Source organism: Acanthopagrus latus, chromosome 24 (assembly GCF_904848185.1).
Source record: "Acanthopagrus latus isolate v.2019 chromosome 24, fAcaLat1.1, whole genome shotgun sequence".
NCBI classification, from domain to species: domain Eukaryota; kingdom Metazoa; phylum Chordata; class Actinopteri; order Spariformes; family Sparidae; genus Acanthopagrus; species Acanthopagrus latus.
In genome coordinates this window covers 2,638,213-2,655,769 of record NC_051062.1, presented here as the reverse complement: position 1 = coordinate 2,655,769, position 17,557 = coordinate 2,638,213, and the positions used below count along the sequence as shown (strand labels likewise).

At 42.2% G+C, this 17,557-nt stretch overlaps 2 protein-coding genes across 5 annotated transcripts; both read right to left on the bottom strand.

Moving 5' to 3' along the window:
* Positions 1 to 2,101: 2,101 nt before the first annotated feature.
* On the bottom strand, positions 2,102 to 7,086 carry cnot9 (CCR4-NOT transcription complex subunit 9). Its single transcript, XM_037090762.1, has 8 exons — positions 6,921 to 7,086; positions 6,166 to 6,345; positions 5,920 to 6,035; positions 5,673 to 5,782; positions 4,611 to 4,720; positions 4,334 to 4,432; positions 4,164 to 4,255; positions 2,102 to 2,533 (listed from the first exon to the last, which is right to left on the bottom strand). The coding sequence occupies exons 1-8, from the start codon at positions 6,936 to 6,938 to the stop codon at positions 2,365 to 2,367; spliced, it is 894 nt and encodes a 297-aa protein (XP_036946657.1). The 5' UTR covers positions 6,939 to 7,086; the 3' UTR covers positions 2,102 to 2,364.
* A 340-nt stretch (positions 7,087 to 7,426) lies between these two features.
* carm1l (coactivator-associated arginine methyltransferase 1, like) lies at positions 7,427 to 17,103 on the bottom strand. 4 transcript variants are annotated; one of them, XM_037090747.1, is made up of 16 exons: positions 16,575 to 17,103; positions 15,372 to 15,474; positions 14,870 to 14,996; positions 14,508 to 14,633; positions 14,242 to 14,408; positions 14,019 to 14,123; positions 13,184 to 13,294; positions 12,007 to 12,184; positions 11,362 to 11,452; positions 10,153 to 10,234; positions 9,744 to 9,829; positions 9,175 to 9,264; positions 8,878 to 9,015; positions 8,681 to 8,770; positions 8,280 to 8,369; positions 7,434 to 8,040 (listed from the first exon to the last, which is right to left on the bottom strand). In XM_037090747.1, the coding sequence occupies exons 1-15, from the start codon at positions 16,577 to 16,579 to the stop codon at positions 8,345 to 8,347; spliced, it is 1,524 nt and encodes a 507-aa protein (XP_036946642.1). In that variant the 5' UTR covers positions 16,580 to 17,103; the 3' UTR covers positions 7,434 to 8,040; positions 8,280 to 8,344. The 4 variants fall into 4 exon arrangements, with proteins under 4 accessions (XP_036946641.1, XP_036946640.1, XP_036946642.1 ...); XM_037090745.1 differs by having other exon boundaries at positions 7,430 to 8,040; positions 8,265 to 8,369; positions 15,372 to 17,103; XM_037090744.1 differs by having other exon boundaries at positions 15,372 to 17,103.
* Positions 17,104 to 17,557: the final 454 nt, after the last annotated feature.

Here is a 17,557-nt window from a genome sequence, read left to right as displayed (position 1 = left end):
AGCCAAATATGAGCGCAACGGAGTAACCACTTTTACCAACATGCTGTGGATTACAGTTTGGATATTGGAGTACTTTTGTTCACTCTGCCGGCATGAAGTTTGGACTTGGGGGAAATTGAGAGACCTGGGACGGGGTTGTGATTTGCCTCAAGGACTTGGACTTTCAGCAGGAAGGGAAAAGCCTGACCCTCTCCATCTCACCTACATTTAAGTATTTCTAACCAGGCCTCGGCTCTTTTAGATTCAGTTGTTATTACTGTATTGTGATGTTTATCATTAAGGATTTTTGATAGTGACTGATAGTTAATGATGATTGATGATGATAACGATTGAGCTGTATGCTTTGCCCTTTCTAAAGTATATGCAATAAAACCAACATAGTATTAAAGTAGAAGTTGTGGACATTGAGTTTATGTCTCTTTGATGGAAGGTGGTAAGTGTACAGAATATCTTATATGTTCTCAAAGGTTATAGTTAAGTTATATAACTCCAGATAACTGAAAGTGAATTGCGGCATGATCATCAGCAATTGTCCGGTTTTAATGGAAATGCACGATCACACCAAAGTTATTCTAATATTTTGAGGTAGCAGTCAAATTATCAGTAAATTCATACATTTACTTTAAATGATTTATCATAACATCATGTTATAATCTCTTTAGTTTTTCAAACCCATTTATTAAAGTATTAACGAAACCCAGGTAAACGGATGGACGGTGTCCAAGACAAAGAGCCACATTAATCTGGGGTTGTCCACAGCAGCCTGTCTGCTATACAAGACACTCATCGGCGGAGGATTACAATCAGCCTGTTTCCCCCAGGTTTGGCCCTGGACCACCTTCATCCCATCCTGCCAGGTGGAGGACCAGCAGAGCTCCACCACAGTGCGGCTGCTGCCCCGTCTAGTGTTACTAAGCCCCGCTCATCAAACTTTGATCGGGCCAGTTTAGCTGCGGGCCACGAAGACAACACATCGGGGACACATTCACCACCAAATGAACAAACTGCTCCCGGCTTACCCGTGGACTCATTACCGACATCACTTATCCATCCGAGAGCTCACGCACGTAAGTTTGTGTGTTCTGGATATTAATATTCTCTCTGTGGTCTTCCTGTGTGTTCCCAGCTCAGGTTCACAGCCATTAATAATCCACAGCTTCAGATCAGCTTCCTAGCTCAAATTACACAGATCGAGCCAAGGCTAAAATGGAGGGGCTCCCTCACAATGACCTCCTCTGAGCAAGGAAGCAAACTACAGTACCCAGCAGCAGCCTCCTCGACAGATGACCTGAAGTCATTGACACCAGACATCATAGTGGTTTGATTGTTCAGTGGTTGATGCACTACTTTTGAATACACATAATGCAGGCACATCTCATCTGGAGGATCCTCAGACGCTTGCAGCATTTTCCTTTTAATTGCATATCATCTGCGTGTCAGTGTCATAAACTGAGTTTACCAAAACACTCAAAGCACAGGGGAATGCACAGTCCATATTCATATTCAGGAAATGTGCCAAGGATGTGATGTCACAACTATACAGTCACCGCCCCTCAGCCACGCCCCCTGGCAGGGCTGATGCAGACCTGTGGTGGGCGTCACAGGGGTGACTCAGGTTACCTCTGAGAACAGTATACCATAGCATACCATATTTCCACTGTTTATATTGCTGTTATAGTGAGATGTTTGAATATAGAACATTTATGCTTTGGCAGTATTCTTAAATTTTCCATATCATAAAGCCCCTTTGATCCGAACTGAAGCTGCTGTGGCGTTTATAATGGGAAGACATCTTTTGCAGAATATTATGTCATGGTGCATTTCACCTTTGACCTTTTGGACATCAAATGTCATAACCTCAGAACATTTTATTGAAATTATCGTAATTCTTGATCTATGGCCAAAAATGTGGTTTATGAGGTCAAACTGAGCTTGACCTCTGACCACCAAAACAGGTCATCCTTGAAGTCATCTCATACAATTTTTGTCTCATCAGTACCACACATCAACAGGTGACAGAAGGCGTCATACACCAGCAGCGCGACAGCTGATATAGTAATGGCAGTGTTGCGGCGGCAGAGTGAATATGCTCAAGCTGTTGTTTGTTGTGCAAAGATTTATTGTAGATCGGTAAATCAGCTGCAGAACACGAGGCAGCAATTGTGAATGTCTTTGAAACCATGGATCCGTGGGAAGGGATGTGCAGAGGCTCAGAGTATCTGCTCACTCATGTGATCACAAAAATAATCTGCAGCAGCCTCTTTTTAAAGTCTTTCGTAAAAACATCCGTGTCCATGATTGAAGGCTCGTTTGTTTGGCAGTTCTTTGCTGGTGTCCTTAGGGTCGGCGAGGAGCAGAGAGGGGTCACTGCGCGGGCAGCGGGATGCCCCGGGGATCAGTGACCTGTCCCTCCTGCAGGTTCTTCACCAGCTGGGCCAGCCAGCGCTTGGTGGTGGTGTCGTCCTTCAGGACCTGGGCGAAGGTGGTGTCTTTGAGCTGGTCGGGTAGGCACTGCCGCAGAGCTTCTCTGGCTCTAGATGGACACAGGGACACACTGTTAATAACACTAATACATATATACATATATGTGTTTTAACATTACCAGACCTGCCAACCTTGAAGAAATTTTAGGAGTACACTCAAAGCACCAACTTTAAATAGGCCTAAAGCAACTACTACAAAAGCACAAGATTCAATGGTCATTTTTAGTGTTCAGAAATTCAATTAGGATTTTAAAAAAAAAAATAGCCAAACTGTAACCTAAATCCTGTTTTGTAATTACTCTATTTATTTATCTTATGTTAATCAGCACCTAGTCTGTATAAAATCCTCTTGATCTCTAGACATTTGACCATTTTTCTAACTGCCCCCCCCCACTAATGGGAAGTATGGTGGGTGAGAAAGGCTAGCCTATTGACACTGTGAACGTTTTTTCTTATCACCTTTTTATTTTTAATATCACTATATTTTGGGGGCCGGGGGAGTATCAGTGTGTGGGACTGTGCTCGTTACCTGTCGCCTCTTGGTGACCGATGTCAGTGTCTGTCTTGCACACGGTGCAGAATGCATGATGGGGCAGCCTGGATATGTGGAGGCAACGCCATCTCCCTGATAGCTGTCAAGAAATCTTTGAGGTTTCTGAACCTTTTTTGGAGGCGGCTCCGCTTCCATGGCACGCAAGCCTACAGTTTTGTGTGCAGCAGTAATGGATTCGGGGAAACTTGACGGTTTGCCTGCTATTTGCAACACACACACGCAACATCGATGAACGGTAACTTTGACGAGTGGTTAACAACACCGTCGGGTAAACACAACGTCTTAATTTTACCTTTTCAATGCTGTTTGCGTCGGCAGTGACAGCAAACAGCTGAAGACGGGTCAGTTATCCGGCCAGCCTGGCTCGCTTAAGGCACGGAATTGAATTGAACGCGCGGAGCATTTGGTAGGACGGGCAGGTAGGCGAGGGTGTTGAAATGCAGCGCTCTGATTCGCCAAAAGCTTTTCACTCCACTTACATGCAGATTGTTGTGGCTCAGCGGCAGAAGCAACTTGATAGATCTGAACTTGCATAGAAACTGAAACGGGCGAACTGCGAAATGCAACAAATTGTGTACCAGGAGAGCAGCAATTCGTACAATCATTCTTAAGGGTCAAAATGTGTACTGAAGTTGGCAGGTCTGCATTACCATCACATCATTCGAAGTGGGCGATAGATAGATAGATTGATAGGATATCTATCTATCTAACTATCTATCAGTCTATCTATCTATACATACATACATACGTATTGAGAGTTGACTTTTCTGTGGAGATCTAAACAGTAGCCCTTTTCACACAGAGACTGTGCATTATCTCTGCAGCAGAGGTTCGCCATTAGAGTGATGCAGTGAATCAGCACATAATTCCCGCACTGAAAGGGCAGTGTGAATAGGGCTGCTGTTTCCTCTCGGATAGGAAAAAACATGCACCAACATGCACACCTGCAGTAAGTCAGTAAGTAGTAAGTGATGCTGTGGGTGACTGATGATGTGGCTCTCTTTTTCTGTGATTTTAGCATTCTGTCAGAGATTTGTAGCACTATTCACGTTTTGGGGTCTCCTTCATTCTTCAACAGTTACCGTCACATCAGTGGATACAGTAAGTGTTATCAGTGATAAATGTACCTGGAGTTGTCTGACAGACGGAGGTAACAGCGTACTACGTGCTTCAGTAGGCGGGCTGACGGCTCCTTGGAGAGCTGCAGGACCATTTTTCCCTAAAACAGAGAAAGAGACTGTGGGCCAAAAAGAAAAACTGATAAAAACGTATTATGACGTGTGCATAATTTACTTACGAGAATCATGGCAACATGGGAGAAGCGCTCGTAAGTCTGACAAATGTATGCCAGCCCTGTGTCATCCAGGAGGATCTTCTGTAGGATGAAGGTTGCAACCTAAAACACAATTAGACCACATGCTGTAGGAGAACATAACTGACTCTGCTTTTTATCAATTAATGTGTGTTGATGTTATAGAGCCAGGTTTTTTTTCTTCTTCTAATGGTCACTAGGCCTGAATGTCTACACTCATACGACTGGATGTGTTGGTCAGAATACAGTAATGTCACAATACCGTTTTAGAGAGTTCGCTGCCAGACTCCATGATGCGAAGGCACAAAGGAATGATCTCTGTGGTCAACAGGAAGTTGATGACTTCCTGCTCATCCGTTTTCACCAAAGCACCTAGATGTTGACACAAGGAGCCAATGAGATGAAACCATTTTCATGACAGACACCGACACATTACCTTTAATTTCCACAAATTAAGCACTTCGACAAATAAATACAAGGACAATGTTACATTTGTGATCTGCAGTGCTGACAACTGCAACTTTGTGAAAAGCAACTAGCGACACTTTTTATGACTAATTCAGACTGTCAGGAAAAAGGGGACAATTATATTGAAATATATTCACTTATAATTCATTCCCATGCATGCTGCTCAGAGTGAGCATTTATTAGAGTTTGGGATGGCATTTCCACAAAAAGGATTACACCAAAAAAATTAGGTCTAGTTCTAAGACAGCACTGGCTGGCAGAGACACAGGCTACAGTAAAGAGCCTGAATGGGCTGAGCTAATTAAAAATGTGATTTTCTTTTTGTTACTTGACTGCAGAGCTGAGCCTCACAGAGCACAATGAATATGAGCAGACGAGGAACACTCACCATAAATATGAGTTTAACATCTGGATTCACAGCTGGCTCTGTGACATCATATCTAGTATGGAGCAAATCATGCTCCAACACACTTGGACAATGGGCCTTTTGGTAAAGTAGACATCACTTATGGATGTCTTAAGATGTGTGTGGACGGCTTTTTAGCAAAATCTTCTATGTCAAACTTCACTACAGAGATCCTACAGCCTCCAGACAAATTAATATTTACTCTATACATTTACTTTGGTTATGATTTCAAGCCTTTAGAATTTTACTACAACGACTAATTTTCAAATGTCACAATAATATTTTACAATACTTCAATGGTATCGATCTCATTAATGTTGTACACACCACCACAGTGTTATCATACATTATCAACGCCATTAAACCTAAGGTGCATACGCAAACATACATTATACAACAAAGCTAGGGGTAGAAAAGTTGGTGATGAAATCCTGACATCGTTTTTCTTACCTATGACTCCTAAGCTGGTGAGGCGGAGGTACTCGAATGGCCGTGTTTTGCTCACTGTGTGTAAGAACGGGTAGAGGAAGAGTGGGATGTGTGCCGCCAGGAAAGCTGACCTGAGAGGAACAAAAGTCGCTGTTGTCACATTTGTTCTGAATGACTCCTTTAATTCAGTGCTGAGCATTTTCTGACATTAGCCCTGTCTGCGCATGATGAACAGTAGGGAGCAGTGACACATGTGGACTTCACTTACCTTGTCTCTGGATGGGAGGCCACACACTGGAGCAGTGCGAGGGCGTTACATACTCTGTTGGACTGGTGTGCTGTCAGGGTCGGGGGGTTGATTGACGGGTAGATGTTGACGATTTCCTACAAATGACGACGATCAAATAACAGATAAAGTATGAACTTCCAGACAAAACCAGTTCATTTGGGATAATACTGCATTAACATCACTCTGTGACTCCGTCGTGTTACCTGCGGAAAACACTGTCCTCACCTGCAGCAGGGCTGCTATTGTGCCACAGGAGTGCCACAGCATGGGGGCCAGGTCCGGTACAGACTCCCTCTTCTTGCTGAGCTCCAGGAGGGCATTCTCCCTGGTCTCTGGACTGGACAGCTCATTGATCCACTGGTAGATCTTTTCTCTGTCCACTTGTGCCAGTGCTGTGGTTACAGCCTGAAAGCAATGGAGAAAATGTAGCACCAGCACAGCCTGTTCTCTCTTTAACACAGACAATGGCCCATTTACAGACTGTCAGTGATGCACCCTGGCTCTTATCAGCATCTGTCCTAGTTTTACTTGGTTAGTCACCGACAAACTGATAAATTGATAACTGCAAATACATGTACGGTGAACTAGGTGCATGCCGAATTATGAGTGGTCCTACATATGCTTTTCTGCAGCATATTTTAAAGACTGACAGTACGTCCGAATGGAAAAAGAGCTAGATTTTACTGAATTGACGGATTTTCGGCTTGGAATCGGACAATATATATGAATGGTGGCTGACGTTCTGGACAGGTCATATGAAGTCACCTTTTTCCCTCTTATTATTGAAACGACACTAGTCTTGCTGACTAGCCTGACATCAGCTTTGTAACTGTATTCTATTTCAGCTATGTATCTGGCCAGAAAGAATACATTTCCGCCTTAACAACATCGTTAAACTAACATAAGAGGGCCTAACAAGAAGCTCAGCTCATGCTAGCTAGCTAATTTTGAATGTTAGTCGTAGTGACGGATCTACTCACCGCTCCTGTAGCCAGCATTCTGTGCCGCGAGTGGATTTAATCCAGTGAGGCTTTTAAAAACCTGCACGCAGGTTTATACGTGTTTTCACAGAGAGCTGGAACAGAATAATTCTGCTGAAACACAGATATTAGGCTACATTGGCTTCAATGGTGCTAGCTACAACCAGAACATTTCCGGTGTACAACTTTCAGATTAAAAGCGCGATAAATGTGACCATTTCCGTAAGTGTCATTTGAGTGTTTTTGTTTTAACAACTAATCAAATTTAAATTTCCAGTTGTAGTTGGATCCTACAAACAACAAACAAACCCAAAAGCCAAGACTGAAGTACCTGTCTAATAACGACATTACTGGCTAGCTTATCACAATAAGTATGACAATAAACTGAATTAGTATTGTAACTAAAAAAAAAAAAGTGTATTTCCAGGAAAGATATAATGTGAATGCTGACAGCTGAAGTGATTTTGAATAAAACTGCTGAATATACTGGTTGAAAATGTCCGCATAAGAATGAACAGGCAAGATTTTACAGAAAAAGCAGAATATTTCCAAAAGAATGATAGATAGAAAAGCCAAAATCCATTTGTACGGAAGAAGAATAATATATAATATGATATATAATAACTGACATTCAGTAAAAGAAATCTGATCAAACAAAAAAAAAATTAAAAAATGACATGATGGACTAAGAACAACTGAAACTGAAGAATGAGACAACACAGACAAGTCACATGAGTCGTCATGAGTCGAGTCTTAGTTCATTTATTTTCTGTCAAGCTCGGTTGCAAGTCATCAAAAATAGCAACTTGCGTTGACTCGAGTCCAAGTTACAATGAATCTAGTTCTCTGACTTGGGCTACAGAGTGCAATCACTAAAATTAATCCTATTAATAAAAGTAGTGAGTGGAAAATTTTATCACAACCAATGAAATACTTCTTTTTAATCACACTGTGGTCTCTGTGTATCCTAAGATACAATAAACACAGATACATGATCTGTCTTACATTCTGGCTTCACATTCAGCAACAATGGCTGTTGATGAAAAGTGTAAGAACAAAAGGGACATCGATCAGCTCTGGTGTGTGGAGGTGTGACATCTGATGATTCCTGATGAGATGCCTTTGGAGATAAGAGAGATAGATTGTCAAAAACATTAATAAGAATAAATAAGATAGTCAGAGTAGATAGTCCTCCACACGGACATGATAAATGATCAATAATCAGTACATATTACTGTTACGATTACACATAAGTACGTAATTTCCTCATCATCTCTAGGCTGTGTTTTGATCAGTTTTTAACATGTATTGATTATGTTTACTAAGCCACAGTTCAAGGGCTACCTCTGTTCTCCTCACCCTGCATCCAGGAGCAGACAGGCCGTCCACCCTGGACCTCCAGGTCACCAACAGTCTGGAGGCCTCTAGCTGTGGAACCAAGACGATGTCCTGCACACACAATCACAGTTTTACACCTCAGTTCAAGGTTTTCCTCCCTACAGGGGTGTTCCATGAAGAGAGACCAGGTCTTTTATGGAAAGCCTTTCTTGCATGCCAGACAAACTGAACATGTTGCGTGTTGCCTAATGTGACTTTATGAAACACCTCTGGTTTTAAAAGGAGAACACGCAATCCGAAAGTTATAAAATATCAGCTTTCAATGTAAAGTTAACATCCTGTTTATGATATGTCACTGTGGCTAAACTAGCATCTGGTTTCATTCATGTTCTCTGATGTATGAGAGAAGAAAAAGGAGTGACCTGAAGTAAGGGTTCTTGAGGTCCAGGACGTTTCCAGATCTAAAGCCCGATTGGTCGACCGTGGCTGTGATGTGGATGTCATAGCTCTGCCTGGAATGTTCATGATTGTTTGTTTGATTGTTTAACTCGCAGGTTATGGACTGAAAGCTGAACTGATCTGGAACTGTTGTGACCCGCACAAATGTCTTCTGGCGTACCTGTTGTTATAGACAAGCAGGACGGTCCCGGAGAGAGTTTGTCCCTGTTTGGCGAACAGCGGCGTCTGAAGCAAACATCTGACCTGATACCAGCGGGTCAGAGGCTCAGTGGGAGCTGTGGAGAGCCACACAGTGGACCTGCAGTAACGATTCAAGGTTCATTTATGCATCATTTTACAACACAGGGTTGTACAGCTAAAGTTGTCTCTTTATGTCACACGAGAAATACTAATTTTTTTTTTTGGTGGAGAGCTGAAATACAGTATTTCAAACGAGTAGGAGTTGTGCATGTCTTACTTGGATCCTACGTAAGCCACGTCGAACCAGAAGGCGAGGCCGTGAACCAGACCGGACTGCAGCAGCGTGAACACAAAGGGAATCTCTATTCTGGAAGAAACACAATCGCAATTCCTTGTCACAGTAGGCTGCATTCTGACAAACGGTTTGAAATGTGTGTACTAAACAGCGTCATTTCATCCGTTCTTATTCTCTGTTTCTCTTTGCTGTATCATTCAATTCTTTGCTGCTATACCAGGGATCAATCTATTTAAATATTTTTTTGGCTGAATTAGCTCCTTGTTCATATATACTAGTGGTTATAATATTTAGTATCGATTTAATAGATGCAACCCTCTTGATTTTCTCAAACTAACAATATCGAGCATTTTGTATGTAATGTCATATTGTTAACCACTCCCTGCTATATTTCCTTAAAAGCCTCAATTTGACCATCATACCACAGTGGTGATGATAGGACACATACAGTCATCATGGTTGATTGCTAAAGCTTCACTGGTAACACTTCAGCCTCCCTTCTTGGCATTTATCATCCGTAAATATCACGTTATGGTGTCTTTTCCGCTAACCTGTGTAGATCTTCTTCTTTCACCTCCTTGAAGTTGATGCAGTGCTTGACAGACCTGGCCATCAGGATCTGCACATCGAAGGTGTCCTGAAAGAGAAATCAAATAAAGAATATGTTGACATAATAACAATTTAAAAAAGAATCTGTCGATTTCAATATAATCATTGAATCTTTCTACAATCTTTCAACTCACGCGTGCTCTATTAAACTAAACTAAACTCCAAACTAAGCCATCTGCATCACTTTAAACACATCTATATCAATATTTTGTATCTTTAGAAAAAATTTGATCTCCGTGAGGATGTTGAGTGGAGCAATGCTGTGCTGTTTAATATGCATTTGTCATATTTGATCTCGTGTTCTGCTTACTGTTTAGACAAATCCAGTGAATGGACTTTTGCCACACGTACCACTATAGGCTGCTTGAAAAACTCATCCACTGCAGCACCGTGAAGGGCGCTCAGGTTAACACCGTAGAAGCTTCTCTGCTGCCTGAAGGAGAAAAAAAAAGGTGGAGGAAGAACACTGAAGTCATTTACAGTCAGCTGACTGACATATCTAGTAGTTCACAAGTGGATTGCTTTATCTGTCACATTCAAAAAAGCTTTTTCATGTGGATTCTCTCCTCTGCGTCACTGCTGAAATGGCTCGGTGAACAAACATTAGTTTACGGTTTTACCTTCATTCCTCAAGGCTGACTGAGCCTGACCTCCACATAGTGGTGGAGCGGCGGAGGGCACAGACCATGGCAGCGCACACATGCACGCCGGTACGTTTGCGTTCACTTGCGCACAAACAAGCCGCACAACAGAGGCAGTATTGTTGCACACATTTTCTTTAGTCAGCCATGGACAGTCAAGGAATATTACTTAGATAGACTTAATGGAATCTTCACTTTTCCTGAAAATGAAGGTGTATTGTAATCTATATATTTGTTTTTTTCCTTTTTGCCCTCTGGCACAAAGTGTGCATAGATACAACAATGTATGGTTGCCAATCTGAATAGTAACCTATTTCAGTAGATGCTTATAAACAATGACGGATGATAATTTATCAGCCATTAGCTGATTTGAGGGATTAATGTTGTTTTTTTTCCCCTTAAAATATTTTCCTTTCCTAAAATATGTTGGACAAATTATTTTCCTAGGTGACATATTAAAACAAATAAAGTCCGGAATGGACCAAATCCTAAAGTTGTGGAAAACTTGGACGGATGTATTTTCGGTACAGGATACCCACCTCGAGCGTAACTTATCGGCCCGCGAATAATCATATCAGTCAAAGCCTTGGCTCATGTGCATGAGTCAGGACTGGACTGAGCCCGAGCGTTTTACACCCAACAGGAAACAAGCCTGACTGATGTCAAGCAGTGAAAACATGTGTGTCTGTGTGAGGGAGAAAGAAAGAAAGAAAGAAAGAAAGAAAGAAAGAAAGAAAGAAAGAAAGAAAGAAAGAAAGAAAGAAAGAAAGAAAGAAAGAAAGAAAGGGCACAGTGTTTTTGTGACCTCATGCGTGGATTTATGGCAGTGCGTGCATGCATGTATGTTTGTGTGTGCGTGTGGGTGTTTGTTTGTGTGCATATGTGTGTGTGCACGCGTGTGTGTGTGTGTGTCTGAGACCAGAAACTAGCTCGTGCGTAGTGTTCGAAGTAGAGCTGCTCGTCACTGAAGGGGGCCAGATGAATATCACCACGGGAGGGAAACATCAGACCTAGAGAGGGAGAGAGAGCGATTGGGAATGATGGAGACGGAGGGAAACATACAGACATTCAGACAGACATGGTCATTGGCTAGAGGCACACCACTGGGACAGGGAAAAAACAAACTTGTCCCAGGTCAGGATAGCTCAATCCTCAAGGCCATCTTGTAAGAAATCAAGAAAGGTACGTCCCAGATCAATACACACAATTTCAAGATACCTGTCTTGACTTGTGACTGTGAGTCACTTTTAAAACAAGTCCCAAGTCAGTGCTAACATATCTCATGTCAAGATAGTAAATTCCAAGGCAAATTCAAAGTCAGCATAGGTCGCAAGAGGAGACAGATAAGTCAGTCCTACAGGTCCCAAATCAAAACAAACCCTATCCCAAGTCAAGATGGAAGGTACAAAGGTAAATATCAGACCCACTACCAGACAAGGCATCAAGGTTAGAAAATAACGAAAGACTCATTCATCGGTTGAATCAACCATTCAACTGAAAACCAGCCAACAGATTCAAATAGTTTTCTTCGACACCTCTGCATCACTGAAGCTTTTACTCCTACCATTGGGCTTGAGCCATTTCCGGGCTTGCAAGAATCTTTCCATGAGCCTGTCATTGAGCAGCATGTACCCCATCGGCTCAGAGACAATGACATCCACCATCTCAGGCGCGCTGACCTCCTCCACCTCCCCCTCTAGGACCCTGATCTGCTCAGACAGACAGTTGCTCTGGACAAGGATCTGCACAGGAGACACAAATACATCACACACTGTAAAACAACACAACCACTTCAGAATCCTATTTCTTACACAGGACCCCTAACATATACACTAGATGATGATGTAGTGTATAGGAAAGGCAGTAAATGTCTCATTGTCCTGCACAGGAAAGATGCATTATGCTTGAGGACAAACAACATTCAGATTTCCAGTTGCTGTTATTTGTGCCAACAGTTGGTATTGATGCATCCTGCTGATTGCCCAATATGTGTATGTATATGTGCAACAATATGTACATTCAAATCATACTTTTTTTTTTTACTTCAACAGTTAAATGTCTTTGGAGAAACAATGTTGTGGTTGCTCTATTCTCCACAGGACACACTGTCCGCAGTTTTTACAAGGCGGTTTCTTCAGCAGGAATTTCTATAAAGACTGTGGACTGCGTTCTGACGATTTTCCAACACGGAAAGACACATTTCAAAACCTGGATAAATATCATTGGTGTCCAAATTTGGACATTTTCTGGGTCTGTTCAGCTTTTCAGGTCAGCTAAACCAGGTAAATAGGACCCCATACTCTACATGTTCAATATTTACTGAAAGGCAGATACAGTTTAACGCTCATATATCGGTCTAAAACCAACACTGGATCTTTCTGCAGCCCCTATCCTGCTGAACTCTGGGCCAGATGTTGCCGCAACCCATTAACTCCCCAGAATGCCACGCTCTGCATTTGATGTATGTACTCTTTGTGTGTGTGTGTGTGTGTGCGCGCTATCTAGTGCATTGCTGCGGTTTCTCTTTAGGCTTTATAAAGGCCAACATACACATAACATTACTCTCCGAACGCTGCATATTAGCTCAAGAGAGTCAAGTCAGGAGATTCAGATCTTCCTTGTAGGTTAGTTACAGAATGCTTCAATTACTGCAGAGAAAGGGCCGGTTTTTAAAGCCCTTGCACATCGGAACTTACACTACAATCACACAGACTGAGGATGCGGGTTTCAAAGCCACTGACCTGTGTGAACTTTGCCAGAGGACTGGACTCAACAGCGTACACTCTGGTGGCTCCAGCCTGGACCGCGAAGAAAGACAGAATACTAGAAAGACAACAAACATCCAGAACCACCTACAGAGACAGAGGGAGAGAAAAGGGAGAACTGAAACTTTCTAGATACAATCTGGATTTTGTTTGAATTGAGTTTTAAACATGGGGGACATGGTGACACCGTTAGAACAACGTCTGAAACAAACCCAACAATCAGTGGCAGGCGGTCCATCATATTGGGAGAAATCTGACAGATAATACACACTTACTGACCAGACTGACAGGGTGGCAACAATTCATCAAGATGATCTGAATCACCGTTCTTCTAAAATGTTCCTTTATATCACAACTCTATAATGCTTTATATTCAGTGTCCTTGTAATCAGCATAAGTTAAAGTCAAAAAGCCTTTATAAATCCTTACAGGATGCTTATTGGTGCTAATAAGTCTACATAAGTGTTAATGACAGCATCATAAACACAGTTACTATAAGATAAGGAGACATTTAAATAGCACTTATAAGAAACCTGCAATAAAAACATTATGAGAGTCACAATTCTGAAAGTGCTTTACCTTCACGTTTATTGAATTTAACTCACTTATCTATTAAGTCACTGAGAAATCTTTACTTTTCTAATTGTGTTGCTTTATTAAAATGAACACTTACTTGATGCTGCATTTATTAGCAGTCAACTGCACTTTAACCATGTGTTTGTCATGTATAATAATATATAATATATAATAGGTCATTTATAACATAAAACGACGAATGCCACTGTGTCCACTCATAATGCTGTGCTATCACCTTGTCTCTGAAGTCAGTCTCATTGGCTAAAATGGCTCTCTGGTAGGTGGAGATCCTCGGGTAGTCCTGAAGCAGGTTGTGCTGCTGGGACAGACAGCTGTGGAACTACACACACACACACACACAGACACACACACTGAACGCAATGAACAGTTTGTATTCTTGGTCCTTCTTCAGACTTATTGATAAGCACACTCAAAGTCAGAATGATTAAGTGTCTCACCTGGTAGTCCTGCGTAGGGGCATTTGCGGCCCTGGTTCCAAACGGAGTAGGATGTCTCCTAGAAGGCGTCTCTGCATCCTTGTGTCCTCCCTCACCTCTCTCTGTGCAGCCTCTGCTTGTCTCCTCATCGTCGCCTTGCTTCAGTAACTGCTGGAAGTTTTTCATATCTGCAGAGCCAAGGGGACGAGATGTTATCTGATTTGCCCGCACGCCTGACACATGGAACCAAAGCCCACGAGGAAAAGCAGTATGAATTCAGTGCAAACCAGCTGGAGTTCTGAACTGCAGAAGAAGACTCAGCTTGCCGACGGTGACCAGGAAGGACTGTCCTCCGACCTGGCAGCAGTCCATCTCCTTGGAAACAGTAAATTGGAAGACTGATGCTCTGTTGGCTGAAACACATTGGTTTAAACCACTTAAACAGGAACTGACTCTTAAAGTTTGACACCATTAATAGGCTTCAATCCACACTTTGGATTTTTAGTCATGGTGGTAGTCATGAGGACAAGCAAGGTGGGCAGTTTGATACAGTTTACACTTTTGGCACACACTCTTTCTTCTACTCCAGCCCCTGTCACTGGCATTTTGGTGTCCTCCAATGTGTGTGTGTGTGTGTGTTTGCGCTCACCATCTTGCACAGTGAGCTGCCGAGCCTCCTGTCCTGTGGTGATGAGCAGAGTGAGCTCCTGCTCTGCTCTCTTTCTGCACACACTGACCTGCTGCTCTCTGCTCACCTCCCCCTGGACCTGCGCCTCCTTCACCACACAACACACTGCGTTATACCACTGAACACCTGAGTCTGTCAGATCAAACCATACTACACCACATCAAATTGAACAAGATTTGATTTTGTGTGGCTACCTTTAATATTAAAAGTAGTAGTTGCAGTAGTAGCAGTATATAATCTTTTTAAAGCTAAGGCACACTTTTCAACGGAATTGAAATAAATGAAACCATCTTTCCAACGATGTTCATGATAGTGAAAGTAGCTGTGATGGATGGATTAGGAACAGAGTTATGCCTCGAAACCTTAACCGAGGTGTATTTACTTACGTGCATCTCATATTCACAGCCCAGTTGTTAAGACTGGTATATAAAAGAGCGCCCTCTGCAGCCCCTATTGCGCTCACCTCCTCGTGTGTCTCCATGTGCTCCTCCTCAGCCCTCCCGTCCTCCTGCAGAGTGAAGACCCTGACAGAGAAAGCCAGCGGCTCCTCTCTCCTCTCCTCCATTCTGGGATGTGAAAGGAAGGGTAGAGGGAAGAGAGCAGAGGAGGTGGAGAGCCGGGGGACGGAGGAAAAGGGGAGGAGAGATGGAGGACGGGTTGTAAGAGAAAAGAGGGAGAAAAGAGGGGAGCACAGGATTTTTTTTTTTTTTTTTTTGGAAGAAACTGAGGAATTTGCAGCATTTCTGTGAAAGAAAGTACTTAGTGGAACCAAAAATGCTGTGGTGCAAGTACTTTTATGCATAACGGTGATAATTATACCCTACAGTGTAACCAATTTCTGAAAGGCCCCCGTTATAAAACATTTTAGATTAGGTTAGGTTATATAAAGCAAGTTAAGGTGTTATGAACACACTGTTAAAGGATCAAAATACTCAATCAACTGAGAAATGTTATTGTCAGTATTCAGAAACGGTGCCACTGAACAAGCCCTCAGGACTTCTGTAAGGTTGTGATGTCACAACTATAGAGTCACCGCCCTAAGCCACACCCCCAGCGTGATACTGGCTGCAAAAAAAGAAAAAAAAAAACACCGGCAGAACACAGTGTATGATGCCTGCTCAGGCCTATGAATGCTGACCAATCAGAGCAGACTGGGCTTTTCAGCAGGGGGGCCTTAAAGAGACAAGCACTAAAATAAAGCCTGTATGCGTATGAGAAAAAGAATGTGTTTTTGAATATTAAAACATGTTAACATTTTATAATAGACACCAAAAATTAAAACATGAACTTCAAAATAAGTATAATATTGAAAAGCAATATCTATATTTCATTGTCAATGAATGGTGCAATATTAGTTTTATTGCACCATTCAGTCACAATGCAATTGCTGTGCTTTACAGAGACATAGAAATCCATTAAAATGAGACACTTAGAAAATGTCTGAATTGGAAGACAATAAAAAGACAAAACCAAAAGATAAAAAGTTACAAATTAAAAAGACGTTCTGAATCTGATTATAGGAAAGCTGTGTTTGATCCTGGGAACACCGAGTAAACTTGTCCATTCAATATAAAATCCCCCCCTCTACTGGATGCATAGAAACACTGCAAGAATCCAACTTTGTGAGAACATCCCGACACATGAGGAAAGAATGTTTCACAATTACCTCATGCAGCAGGGGACATCTGGACCACCTTGCTGAGGCTGCAGTCGCTGCCACCCAGCCACCCAGATAAGCAGCAGAAAAATGGATGGATGGATGAAATGTATCTATTTAAAACACAACTGTAGCAAGATTCAGGTCAAATTCAATTCAACTCACTGCTGCTTTTTGTGTTTTTTTTTCAGTCAGGAGAAATGCTAATTTTCTCGCTTTGGTAACATGTTTGTAAATGAAACTCACAAGCAAATGAAGCGGAACACAAGGCCTTATTTGGTAGATTTGCTTAAAATCTTAAAAATGCACACCATCTGAAGAACATGTGGCAGCCATCAAGCTGAGAGGGAAGTGCAATGTTGTGAAGTTAAGACGAATTTCTCAATTTGAGAAACAGTCACACTAAAATGATTATGGTTAATATTAGTGACAATAGTTACATGTTTTAACAGAGATTAACAGAGAAGGGCCAAATGAATCATACAGTTGATATGGGCTTTGGTTAACCCGGGTTAACAGTGTGTGTGTGTGTGTGTGTGTGTGTGTGTGTGTGTGTGTGAAAAGTTGTTTGGCTATCTCAGGGCCCTGGGCTAAAGGTGTTCCTGGACTGAACCCACCGGCACTGTGGCCTTTATACAACTCAGCTATGTCAAGTATACCAGGCTGTGCAGCTGGATACTTTAACACATTCTATTAATACACGTGTACTGTAAAACATCATTGGTATCCATAGGGGTTCATCCTAGGTTGCATTTTAAACAGGGCATTGGTTCCACATTGAGGTTAAACCCAAATACACTATACACTGCTGTCTGGAACAGAAGTCCTTGTTAGAGACAGTTTATAGTTAGAGGTTAAAGTCAAAGGGAATATGTTGGTTTGTCACTTCCAGCAGGCCTCATCAGTTCTGTTGGGAGTCAGAGGCATGTAGGCATCTGTGTGAAGGGCTTTAACACAAGAGTTGATGAGTGTGTAAATTACACAGGAATTAA